This window comes from Tupaia chinensis, unplaced genomic scaffold (genome assembly GCF_000334495.1).
Source record: "Tupaia chinensis unplaced genomic scaffold, TupChi_1.0 Scaffold145208_1, whole genome shotgun sequence".
Taxonomy (NCBI): domain Eukaryota; kingdom Metazoa; phylum Chordata; class Mammalia; order Scandentia; family Tupaiidae; genus Tupaia; species Tupaia belangeri.
Genome location: NW_006205068.1, coordinates 2,833,231 through 2,844,914, shown reverse-complemented (window position 1 = coordinate 2,844,914; position 11,684 = coordinate 2,833,231). Strand labels below are relative to the sequence as shown.

Genomic DNA, 11,684 nt, shown 5'->3' with positions numbered 1-11,684 from the left:
AAAAAAAAAAAAAGTGTGTGTGCAGGGGGGGGGTGGTGAGACTCCCAAACTTACATTGCTGAATGTTTTCAACCCCCTGCCTGGAACTGGAAGGAGCTGGGCTTTGCTTTTTGGAAGGCGACTCCCCCTAGCCCTGGCCTGCCCTCTCACCTGAGCAGCCTGCTGGGGGGGGGGATCTTCTTTACTCAGCATTATGCAGTCTCAGAGAGCCCTTTCTAGCCAGGACACACTGCCCACCTTGGGGGCACCTGGGGGAGCTCTGGGGCTCCAGAAGTTCATGGGGCCCCAGGGCAGGACTACATATCCACAGCCGGGGTCACCGGGGACTGAGCGCCACTCACTGCAAACCTGCCCGTGAGTGCATGGTGGCCCCATGGCCACCTCCTGCCTCATCACCACACAGGAAGCAGGGCGGTGCCATCTCCATCCAGAAGTAGAACTGAGAGGAGCCGCCCTTCAGGAGAGCGTAATGCAGGGGCCTGCGAAGCAAGTGACAGCGGAAGAGCCAGGCCCTGGCTCTGCTCTGAGTCACAGGCCTGTCGCCACAGTAACCACATCCCGGGACCCTCTGAGAAGGCCCAGCAACGGTCTCTGAGCTCCAGGAAGACGGGGCAGGGGCCTGCCTGTCCGGAGACTCACTCTGGGCCAGATCCCTCCTCAGGACAGCCCTGGTAGCAGGTGACACCCTCTCGTCTTACAGCTAGGAAACTGAAGCCCGTGTCCTACACGGGGGCGATGCTCAGTGAAGACCTGGGAGGAGCAGCAGCGGGGTTGGACTTTCCAGAATCGGTTTATCCTCCATGTCCCCATCAGCTGCTACTCTCAGCACTGGCCAAGATGCCACCAGACATCTCTGCAGCCTTTAGCTTCTGCGGAAGAGTTTGTCTCAGACCTGGGCCCTCCCCGGAGGCTGGGGCTGTGAGTTCCAGGAACTGGTGGGACCAGGAGAATCTGGGCAGCCCCAGCCTCCACACACAGAGGGAAACTGACAAGGGCCTCACCAGGCTCACCTCGCCTGGCTGGCTGGGATGGGGCCACTGCTCTGAGGCCATCACACTCCCGTCCCACAAAGCTCTCTGCAGCCAGGGCACCAGGGGCTGGAGCGCCACAGCAGGCGACGTGCTGGCTGCAGTGCCCACACCATTGCCTGGGGCATAGAGGGCACCAGCTCAGACTCCAAAGGCCATGGGATCAGGGGCCGACACTCATGGCCAGGTATCGTCCTGCTCCGGGTCAGGGAAGACCACTGGCTGTGGCTCTGTCCTGGCTGAGTTCTCCTGTGAGCCTGTCCCAGACACAGGGTCTGGCCAGGTCACTGTGTCAGGGGTTGGGGCTTCTTCCTTCCTGCCGAGAATCCTGTGTACCCAAGAGGCTAGCACTGGCTCGCGACCTGGGGCCTTCACTCCCCGCCCGGCACTGTCAGCAGTCCGCACTGCCCCTTACCACTGCACAGTTTACAGAGGCATTCCCACCCCACTTCCCTCCTACGGCGCTCCACAGTGGAACACCCCTACCTCCTACCGCACCACGAACCCCTAGTTTACACAGCATGCTTACCTCTCCCCCCCGCCACTCCATAGCACTCGACAGTCTATACAGGTAGCCACACCCCACCTTGGCCAGGTGAGTGTCAGCCCCAGGAGGAGCCCTCCGTAAGGTAAGGTCATGGAGAGCTCGGTCCAGGTCCCAGTGCAGAAAGGTTGGGAAGTACCAGGAGTGCCTGTAGCTGGCCCAGACCACAGCGCAGCCTGCAGCTGGGGGAGGAAGCTGTCTTGAACAGCTCCACATGGAGCCGGGGCTCCTTGGTTCACACTGAGAGCAGCCCGGGAAGGGCCTGGGTGGCCAGATTTTCCTGAGCGTATTGGGACAGACGACACCTGGGGTCCCATGTAGGAGGCCGGGGAAAGGAGTGAAGACATAGGGGACCAGGGGGAGTGAGGCCAGCAGGCTAGGCCCCCCAGCCTCAGTCTTCTCATCTGCGAAGTGGGGATCTGAATGGGTCATGTCAGGCTCACAAGGAAAACACCTGCCAAGTGCCTGGGCCTGGACTTGGCCCGTGGTGACTTGCCATCGATGTGGGATAGAAATGCAGTAATTGGACACACCCGCTTTTCCCACACAGCCCAAACAGGACTCGGCCAAGACCCGGGCCTCTACTGAGACCGGGCTGGCCTGTTGGGTTGCTCGCCATAAGCCATCCTTCCATCTGTCCTCCCCTTCCCCTCCTTTCCACCCTACCCCCCACCACATCCCCCACATTCCCCGAGCTCCAGGCCCTGCGGACCCGTGGGAACACCCTTCCTCTCATGGAGCCCACTACCTGGGACTCTGACAGCAAACAGGACCCTGGGCTTTGGGGCCCCAAAGAGGCCCCACAGTAGCACCCCCCTCCCCCAGCCTCTCCGAGGCACAGACCCAGGGCAAAGCGCAGGCTGGCTCTGAGCCCCCTGAGCCAGAGGCCTAGGCAGCACACTCGGGCAGTGGGCCCCGGCCCTCGTACAGATTCACCCAGCACTGGCAGAAAACACAAGCCTGTGGTCCACAGGTGTCGCTGCTGGGTGGGGTCCACGGGGTGTAGGGGTTACACAGTGAGTCAATAGAAGAAAAATGCTGAGCAAACAAGACACTAGGTGGTTCCCAGGCGGGGCCGGAATTGGGCAGTGGCCTGGGAGTGAGGTGGTTTGGAGAGAGGGCCTGGCCCTGACTGCGCGCCTCCAGGGTAGAGTTGGGGCATGGCTGGCAGGCCCCACAGTGGTTGGCTTTGGCCCTAGAGACCCCGGAAGGCAGGGTTGAGGCGGGGTAGGGAGGGCTGATTCAGGGAGATTTGGATGATATGAGAGAAAGGAGCCACTGAGTGTGGGCCACTGAGGTTGTTCAGGAAGGAGGGCTGGGCAGGCAGAGGGCCGGGGCTGGCACTGGGAGAGGAGCTGCTAAAGGCTGAGAAGTTGGGGGTAAGGGGAAGGATCAGGGTGCCCCAGTGGGCACAGTCCATTCCTGGGGGGAACTGAACCCCACAAAGGCAGCTACCCACACCAGCTGGGGGCCCTGCCCCAGGAGCCTGGTGTGCATGGCCCTTCGGGTGCACCCACCTGGGCTGGACACTCGGGAGACAGAGAAATCTTGAGTGTCCCCTAGGAGTACCCAAGGAGGAAGTGCCCCCATACACTGAGCAGTGGGCAGGGGGGAGGAGGGTTCCCAGAATGCAGAGGCTGCAAAATACAGCCAGGCAAGGGCACCGCGGTGCTGGGCGGGCGAGGCGGGCACTCCAGGTGGAAGGAACAGCTTGGGCAAAGGTCAGCAGACAGGAAGGCACCGGGTGGGCAGGCGTGGGGAATAGTTGACCCTGCTGGGCAGGAAGTGAGAGACATGCAGAGGGTGGGGCTGGGGACCAAGTCCGGGGAGCCACCAGTCCCCTTCCTGGTAGGGGGTGGTAAGCGAGGTTGCTGGTGTGAGTGAGGCCCTGCGTCCTCATTATTCCCTGATTCCCACTGGCTGGACAGATGGGGAAACTGAGGCTCGGGCATGCTAGGTGAGTGAGCCAAGGTCACTGACGTCATGCCCCATGGCCCCAGCCAGCCCTCTTTCTGTCTCTCTCCCTTTGTGCCCCCCTGACATCAGGGCAGCCTGGGAGAGGGGCTCTCAGACCTTCCCCGCCAGGGCACCAGCACTGCCCTCCTCCCCGCCCCGAGCCGCGCCCCATCCCCAGCAGCTTCTCAGTCTGCCCCGACCACCAGGGAGCACCCAGGAGGACCCCTGCCCCAGCAGGCCAGTAGCCCTGAGGGGAAACATCTTCCCTGTCCTTATAACCAGAGCCGAGGGGAAAGGAAGTGATGGGAAGCCCCACGCCATGGGCCTCGGAGACCGGACACAGCGTGGCCAACACCACCGACCACTCTCAGGCCCAGCATCCCCCCACCCTGCCCTGGGGCTCCGCAGAGCCGTCTCCGAGCCTGCTGTTTACCAGGGATGCTGACAAAGCCCCTTTGTACTCACTGGCAGTCAGAAGACGTGGGCCGGTAGTAGAAAGAGGGCACTTTGGACTCGAACGTGGCTCTCGCCGCATCGTTCCCATGGGAGGCCATTAACTGCAAGAGAGGCGAGGCAGTAGGGTCAGAGCACTGGGGGTCCCGGCTGTGGGATGCCTGCCACTGCCCACAGGCCCAGCACGGGGAGCTCTCCAGGGCACTAAGGGCTTGGCCACTGCTGGAAAAGAAACCACACCCCTGCCTGTCCCAGGGACACCATTTCTGAGTGACCAGGAGGGACAAGGAATGAGCTCAATATCCCTAAAGAAAGGGACCCCAGCAAGGGTGGCTGCCTGGCTGTGTCCTAGCCCCCACTCCCGCCTAGGTCATGGTTGGACAGCCCCTGTTCTTGCCTAAGGAGCCCCTGCCCCTGCCTCAGCCAGGGTTGAGCACGCATGTCTGTCCCTCCCACGTGCAGTGGCAATGTGCCAGTCAGAGAGGGCCTGGAGAAGGCTGGAGAGCAAGCAGACCTAGCCACCCAGACAGAACTGAGTTTCCTCAGAGGCAGACAGACTGTGGTGTCAGGACAGGAGACAACTGTGAAACATGCTGGGAAGGACGCACAGGTGCAGGGAAGGAGCGGATGCATGCGGGCTGGCTGGGGAGGCTCTCCAGGAGGCCGGTCATGCAATGAGTGTTCCTGGTGGGGAAACAGCAGGTGCAAAGGCCCTGAGGCTGGATCGTGCCGACAAGTTAGAGAAGCCCAGACCAGCACGGCTGGGTGTGGTGAGCTGGCGCAGGAGTGGCTGACAGTGCCACACCAGGACCTTGAGGGCAAGGAAAGGGGTCTGGCTTTGTTGTACTGAAGCCCACTGGGCAGCTGTGGCCTTTGGAGCTCAAGGTGGAATAAGATGGTCTCCAAAAATGTCCCTTCCCCATGAAGCTGCTGCCAGATCAGAACCTGCTCTGGAGACAGTCACGAACAGTGAGACATTCCACAAAAGGCTGCTACCAGATTACGACTCCAGAATCCACAGCTTTCCCCCGCATGAACTGTAAGAGAGGTGAGGTGGCGGTGGAAACGTCAGTCCGTTAGGAGATATGACAGGAGGAAAGGCCCTGTTTATGGTAACCGCTAGACAAACTGCCTCCGAACCAGCTTAACAAGATACTTCCAGGGACCAGCAGATGACGTAATGGCTAAGTTGCTGGGCTCCCACGTAGTTGACTGCAGTTCGAGTCCCAGACCCAGCGGCTTAAAACATGCTAGATACATGTGTGTGCATGCCCCAAATCCCAAGAGGTAAATGGAGGAGAAAGGATTGTGGCATGGCCACTCCCCTGGTGGGCGATTTCTCTTTCAGTCTCTCTGGTGAGCACATGCGCCTTATAGCAAAACTCTCTCAAAGCAAAAACAAAAACAAAAGAGAAAAATGTTATGCTCCCGGGGACCAGCAGTTAGCGTAATGGCTATGTCGCTGGACTCCCACGTAGCCGACCGCAGTTCGCGTCCCAGACCCGGTGGCTTAAAACTCACGCCGGGCGCATGTGCATGCGTGCCCAAGATCCCGAGAGGAGAATGGAGGAGAAGGGATTGCGGCGTGACCATCCCCTCTGGGGGGTGATTTCTCGCTTTCTGTCTCTATATCTCTCTCTGTCTGTCTGGCAAGCACACGCGCCCTATAGCGAAAACCTCTCAAAAAAAAAAACAAAAAACCCACGATCAAGGACATAGGAAGACAAGAAAAGATCGTCTCCTTATGATGTTAGTCTACACATTTTTTAATGGCCCATCAAAACAAGAGCAGTAGAATTTTTTAAATGCTAGAAATGGTTCTGAAATTCATTTTAAAAACTAACCTAGTGGGTTGGCAGGTGGCGTGGTGGTTAAGGGTGCTGGACGCCCACATGGCCGACTATGGTTCAAGTCCCAGACCTGGTGGCTTGCTTTCTCACTTTTCCTCTCTCTCTCTCTCTTGCTCTGTCCCTCTCTGGTCAAATTAAAATAAAATAAATGAGTAAACAAATAAAGTTAAATAAAATAATTCTTTAAAAAAAAAAAACTAACCTAGGTAGGACTAACAGACAGCTTAATAGTTATATTGCTGGACTCCCACGTACTCGACTACAGTTCGAGTCCCAGACTCAGTAGCTTACAACTCACACTGGGCACATGTGCGTGCGTGCCCAAAATCCTGAGAGGAGAACGGAGTAGAAGGGATTGTGGCATGGCCATCCCCCCTGGGGGGGAGGGGGGTGATTTCTCGTTTTCTGTCTATCTCCAGTGAGCACATGTGCCTTATACCAAAAAAAAAAAAAAAAATCTCTCTCTAAAACAACAACAAAAACTAACCTTGGAAAAATAACCAATCATTTGAAAAATACCCTGGGAAGTTCTGAAAATGGCCTTTTTCTACCAGGTATTTAAAAATGTTACAACAGTACCGTCAGTGAGATGGGTGGGTGGCTGGCTGGTGGATAGAAAGCCTAACTCAATGGAGCAAGCTAGAAGTCCAGAAATAGACCATAGGCCTGCAGTGATTAATTTACCAGCATGCTTACACTTCAAATCAAGAGGGGGAAACACCCATTAGTTCATTATTTTTCAAATAAAAGCTTATCTATTCATTTTCCCATAAGAGAGAGAAACAGAGATAGGCACCCCTGACAGGGTCCTCACGCCCAGTCCAGACCACAGGCAAGCACGTGGAGGCTCTGGGATGCAAACCAGGGGCACTTCCGGCTGCATCGACACTGCATCTCTGTTTGGCCTACCATTAGTTAATTTTGAAGTGTTAGGACAACCAGGAAACCAACTGAAGAAAAAAAAATACTGGACATTCCTTTCATGAAAATAAATTCTAATGGAATTAAAGATTTAATTTAGAAATATTGGGTCATCAGAAAAATCATGATGCATTTTTTGCATAGAAAAATATGGGATGACTTTTCCAAGAACCTAATAGAACAATAAAGGGAGTATAAAAAAAAATCATGAAGCACAGGGCTATGGCTCAATGGTAATCCAAGTGTCCTGCAAGGCCAGAAGCCACATGCCAACCAGGTTCGGATCCCCAGGCAGCCTGAAAACAAGCTTGGCACACTTATGGGTGCCCAAGATCCCCAGGACCTAGAGGGCCAGGGAAGAGGAACCGCAGCACGCCAAGACCCTGTCAAAGGCACTCTATCTCTTTCTCTGTCTCTGGTGTGCACATGCACATGCTCGCAGTCATTTAAAAAGAAAGGAAGGAAGGAAGGAGGAAGGAAGGAGGGGAGGAAGGAGGGGAGGAAGGAAGGGAAAGAAAGAGAGCCACGAAGCCCAGTTGCAGTGAGTGTGCTGGATGCTGCTACTCTGCATGCTGACACCACTTGGGAGGCCCGGGGTTCACTTCCTAGCCCACCCTAAACACCAGGCCTGGAGGCATGTGCCTGTAGTCTCAGTTACTTGGGGAGCTGGGGCAGGAGAATTGAAACACAGCAAAGCCCTGTCTAAAATATCACTGCATATACACACACAGACAGTATCAGGAGATGAGTATTCGACATGGTTCAGGGAAGTAGCGAAGAAAATTTTCATGACCCTGGAGTAGGTAATGACATCCTAGATATGACACCCAAAACATAAACAACACACACAAAAAAATAATAAATGAGACATGACCCAAACTAAAAACTTTTGTTCTTTTTTTTTTTTTAAGGGATTTTTGCTATAGGGCGCATGCACTCACCAGGGACACAGAGAGAGACAGAGAGGCAGAAAGCAAGAAATCACCACCTAGGAGGGATGGCCACGCCACAATCACTTCTCCATTCTCCTCTCGGGATCTTGGGCACGCACGCACACGTGCCCGGCGTGAGTTTTAAGCTGCCAGGCCCAGGACTCAAACTGTGGTTGATTATATGGGAGTCCAGCGACATAAACATTACACCATCTGCTGGGCCCAAAAACTTTTGTGCTTCTAAGTACACTATCAAGAAAGTGAAAAGATGTAGGAATCTTAGAAACATTAAACTCAGTAAAAAAGGCCAGACATTAGGAGTCTTGACATCAGGTGCGTGTGTGTTAGTGCCCAAAATCCCATGAGGAGAATGGAGGAGAAGGCATTGCGATATGGCCATCCCTCTGGGGGGGATAATTTCTTTTTTTCTCTCTCTCTGGTGAACACACACGCCCTATGGCAAAAAATCTCAAGAAAGAGAGAGAAAGACAGAGATAGAGATAGAGAGAGAGAGAAAGAGAAAGAAAGAAAGAAAGAAAGAAAGAAAGAAAGAAAGAAAGAAAGAAAGAAAGAAAGAAAGAAAGAAAGAAAGGAAGAAAGAAAGAAGCCAGACACAAAAGGTCACAGGCCATCTGATTCCATGTCTATGAAATGTCCAGAACAAGCAGTTCCTAAGGACAGAAGACAGACTGGCAGCTGACAGCAGCTGGGGAGACGGGGTGTGTGAATGCTAGTGGTTATGGGGTCTCCTCTGGGGTGATGACACTGCTTTGGAACTGGACACAGGTAACGGAATGGTTGTAATGCATTGCAAATACACTAAATGCCACTGAAGTGTTCACTTTAAAGTAATTATTTTCATGTTGCAAATTTCACCTCAAGTTTTTTAAAAATGGGGACAGAAAGTGGCATTGTGGTAAGATGTGATGCTTTGTGAGGCCATACCACATGGAAAGGTTCCCAGTTCAAATCCAGAGACCTCTCTGAGCACAGTGGGCACATTCTTGTCCATGGTTTGGGACTGGCTAAAGCTGGGGGAGGATCACAGCACCGAGACTCTATTGGGGATGCTGTCTGTCTTTCTCTCATGGAAGAAATAAAGTTTAAAAAATAATAATAAATAACATAGATAGCTCCTTAAGCATATAGACTACACTTTTTCATTTTATTGTATTTTACTTTATCTTTAATTTTGCCAGGGGATGTGTGGACTCACTGGAGAGAGACAAACAGAGAGACAGTGTCTCTCACACCCAATATGGCATGATCACGCCACAATCCCTCCTCTTCCATTTTTCCTTCCTTTTGGGATTTTGAGCATACATACCCATGGTCAGGGTGTTTTTCTCTTTTCTTTTTCTTAAGTTTGTTTGTTTATTTGTTTGTTTGTTTGCTATAGGGTACTGTGCTCTTCACAGAGGGAGGGAGAGAGACAGTCAGAGGGAAAGTGAGAAATCCCCCTCCCGAGGGGATGGTCACACTGCAGCCCCTTCTCCTCAAAGACTTTGGGCACACACACACGCACGCACACACACACGTACCCAGTGTGATCCTCAAGCCTCCAGGTCGAGGACTCGAACCACAGCTGGCCACGTGGAAGTCTAGCACCTTAACCACATGCCACCTGTTGGTCTGTTCAGAGTGTTTTTTAAGCATCTGGGTCCAGGACTCAAATCACATACTCAACCATGTGAGATTCAACTCCCTTAACCACCATGCCACCAGCTGACCTACTTTCTACATTTAAAAAATATTACTTCAAAAAAAAGTAAAAAAGAGGAACCAGCAGGTGGCATGGTGGTTAAGGGTGCTGGACTCCTGCATGGCTGACCACAGTTCTAGTTCCAGACCTGGATGCTTGCTTTCTCACTTTCCCTCTCTCTCTCACTCTGTCCCTCCTTGGTCAAATTAAAAATAAATAAATAAATAAAGTTAAATAAAATTATTATTTAAATAAAAAGTAAAAAGACAATCCATAACATGAGAAAAACTGTAAATTTTATATCTGTTAAGCAACTTGTGTCCAGAATAAATAAAAAATTCTTAATAATAATAAAAACTCCTACTTTAATAATAAAAAGACAAATAGTCCAATTTCAAAATGAGTACAATGCCTTCCACCTCAGTAGCCATCGGAGAGCCACAGCCACAGCTCTGCACTACCCATGGCCGTGGGCCTCAACAAGGGCCACAAAGTGACCAAGAATGTGAGCAGGCCGAGGCACAGCTGCCACGGGTGCCTCACCAAGCACACCAAGTTCACGCGCGACAAGATCCAGGAGGTATGCGGTGGCTTCGCCCCCTACCAGTGGCGTGCCATGAGTTATTCAAGGTGCCCAAGGACAAGCGGGCCTTCAAGTTCATCAAGAAGTGGGTGGGGACACACATCCATGCCAAGAGGAAGCGGAAGTGCGAGGAGCTGAGCAATGTCCTGGCTGCCTTATGGAAAGTGTCTGCCAAGAAGGACTGAGCCCCTCCCCCGTGCCAATAAAGTCTCTAAATTAAAAAAAATTGGGTCGGGAACCAGCAGTTAGCGTAATGGCTATGTCGCTGGACTCCCACATAGTCGACCGTGGTTCGCGTCCCGGACCTGGTGGCTTAAACTCACACCGGGTGCATGTGCGTGCATGCCCAAGATCCCGAGAGGAGAATGGAGAAGGGATTGCGGCGTGGCCATCCCCCCTGGGGGGTGATTTCTCGCTTTCTGTCTCTCTGTCTCTCTCTGTCTGTCTGGTGAGTGCACGCGCCCTATAGCGAAAACCTCTCCAAAAAAGAAACAATTTTTTTTTAAAGCCTAATGAGAGTATTATTTCTCATGAAGAAGGTAGTTTAACACCCTGATGTCTCAAAATCCTTTACAAAAGGAGATAGCTTCATATATTCTAGTTCAGAGGGTTTTGTTTTGTTTTGTTTTTGGAGAGATTTTTCGCTATAGGGTGCAAGTGCTCAGCATCCTTAGCCACCAGGGGAGTGCAAACCAAACCACAATGTGCAATCATTCACACCTATTGGCTTGGCTAAAAGCAAAGACAGACAGTAATAAGTGTTGCAAATGATATGGGGGAATTGGATCCCTCATATACCATTGTTGACGGGATCTCCTGAAAGTTCATGGAAGTGTGTGTTATGAAAAAACTGCACATAGATTTAAGGTTTTTGGTACTAAAATAAGCTTGCACTTTCATTCCATTTTTCCGCACACTTTTCGCAATCCCTTCATGTTGCTGGTGGGAGTGTACGGCTGGTCTGACAAAACCGTCTGGCAGTTCCTCAAAATGTTACACACGGAGTTGCCGTAGGACCCAGTCCTTGCGCTCCACTCCAGGACAAAGACGTGCCACTTAGTAACTCACACATGAATATTCATGTCTTTATTTCTGCATTTCTGTAATCGCTGAACATCAAAACAACCCAGTCAGCTCGTAAATGGACAAACTATAACAACCATGGTCCAGCTTTTTTTTTTTTTTTTTTAGGCAGATGCAGATGCAGGAGTTGAGCAGCTCTGGTCAGCCTGTTCCTACTCCTGACTCACCCCTATTCACTCTCGCTGAGGAATAAGTTGGTCAGGAAGCCACGCTGCAGTTATGGCTTTTAAAGATACTGGGAAAACACCCATGGAAACAGAGGCAGCGTTCACTAAATTAGAATGACCTTAACCAGCTGCAATGTAGAGTCCCTGGACAAAGTGTGTGCTGACTAGATGGGGGTGGGGGGGCGGCAAAGGAAAAAAATCTCAATGTGAAAGGACCAGTTTGGATGCCTACCGAGACTTTGAGAATCACTACAAGTAGGACACCTTGTGGAGAAGGTTCTGAGATGCAGGATCGTTCCCAGATGAGAATCCACAAATGGCTCATCGATTTGCACAGTCCTTCTAAGGTCCTTAAACAGATTACTTCCGTCAACACTGAACCAGGAGTTGAGGCTGAAGTCACCACTGCAGATGCCTAAGTCAACTATTTAATAAGTTATCAGATGTAAAAAAAAAAAAAAAAAA

General features: G+C 52.1%; 1 protein-coding gene and 1 pseudogene across 3 annotated transcripts in view; one reads left to right on the top strand and one right to left on the bottom strand.

Moving 5' to 3' along the window:
* Window positions 1-11,684, bottom strand: part of ADAP1 (ArfGAP with dual PH domains 1) — a 63,450-nt gene that overhangs the window by 28,674 nt on the left and 23,092 nt on the right. For all 3 annotated transcript variants that reach the window (XR_337306.2, XM_006167889.2, XM_027768026.1), the window contains exon 3: window positions 3,994-4,085. Coding sequence is in view for 2 of the 3 variants with exons in the window: in XM_006167889.2 (XP_006167951.1) it covers window positions 3,994-4,085 (92 nt within the window). In the remaining variant the exon portion in view is untranslated. The remainder of the gene's footprint in view (window positions 1-3,993; window positions 4,086-11,684) is intronic.
* Window positions 9,850-10,154, top strand: LOC102484760 (60S ribosomal protein L36 pseudogene; annotated as a pseudogene).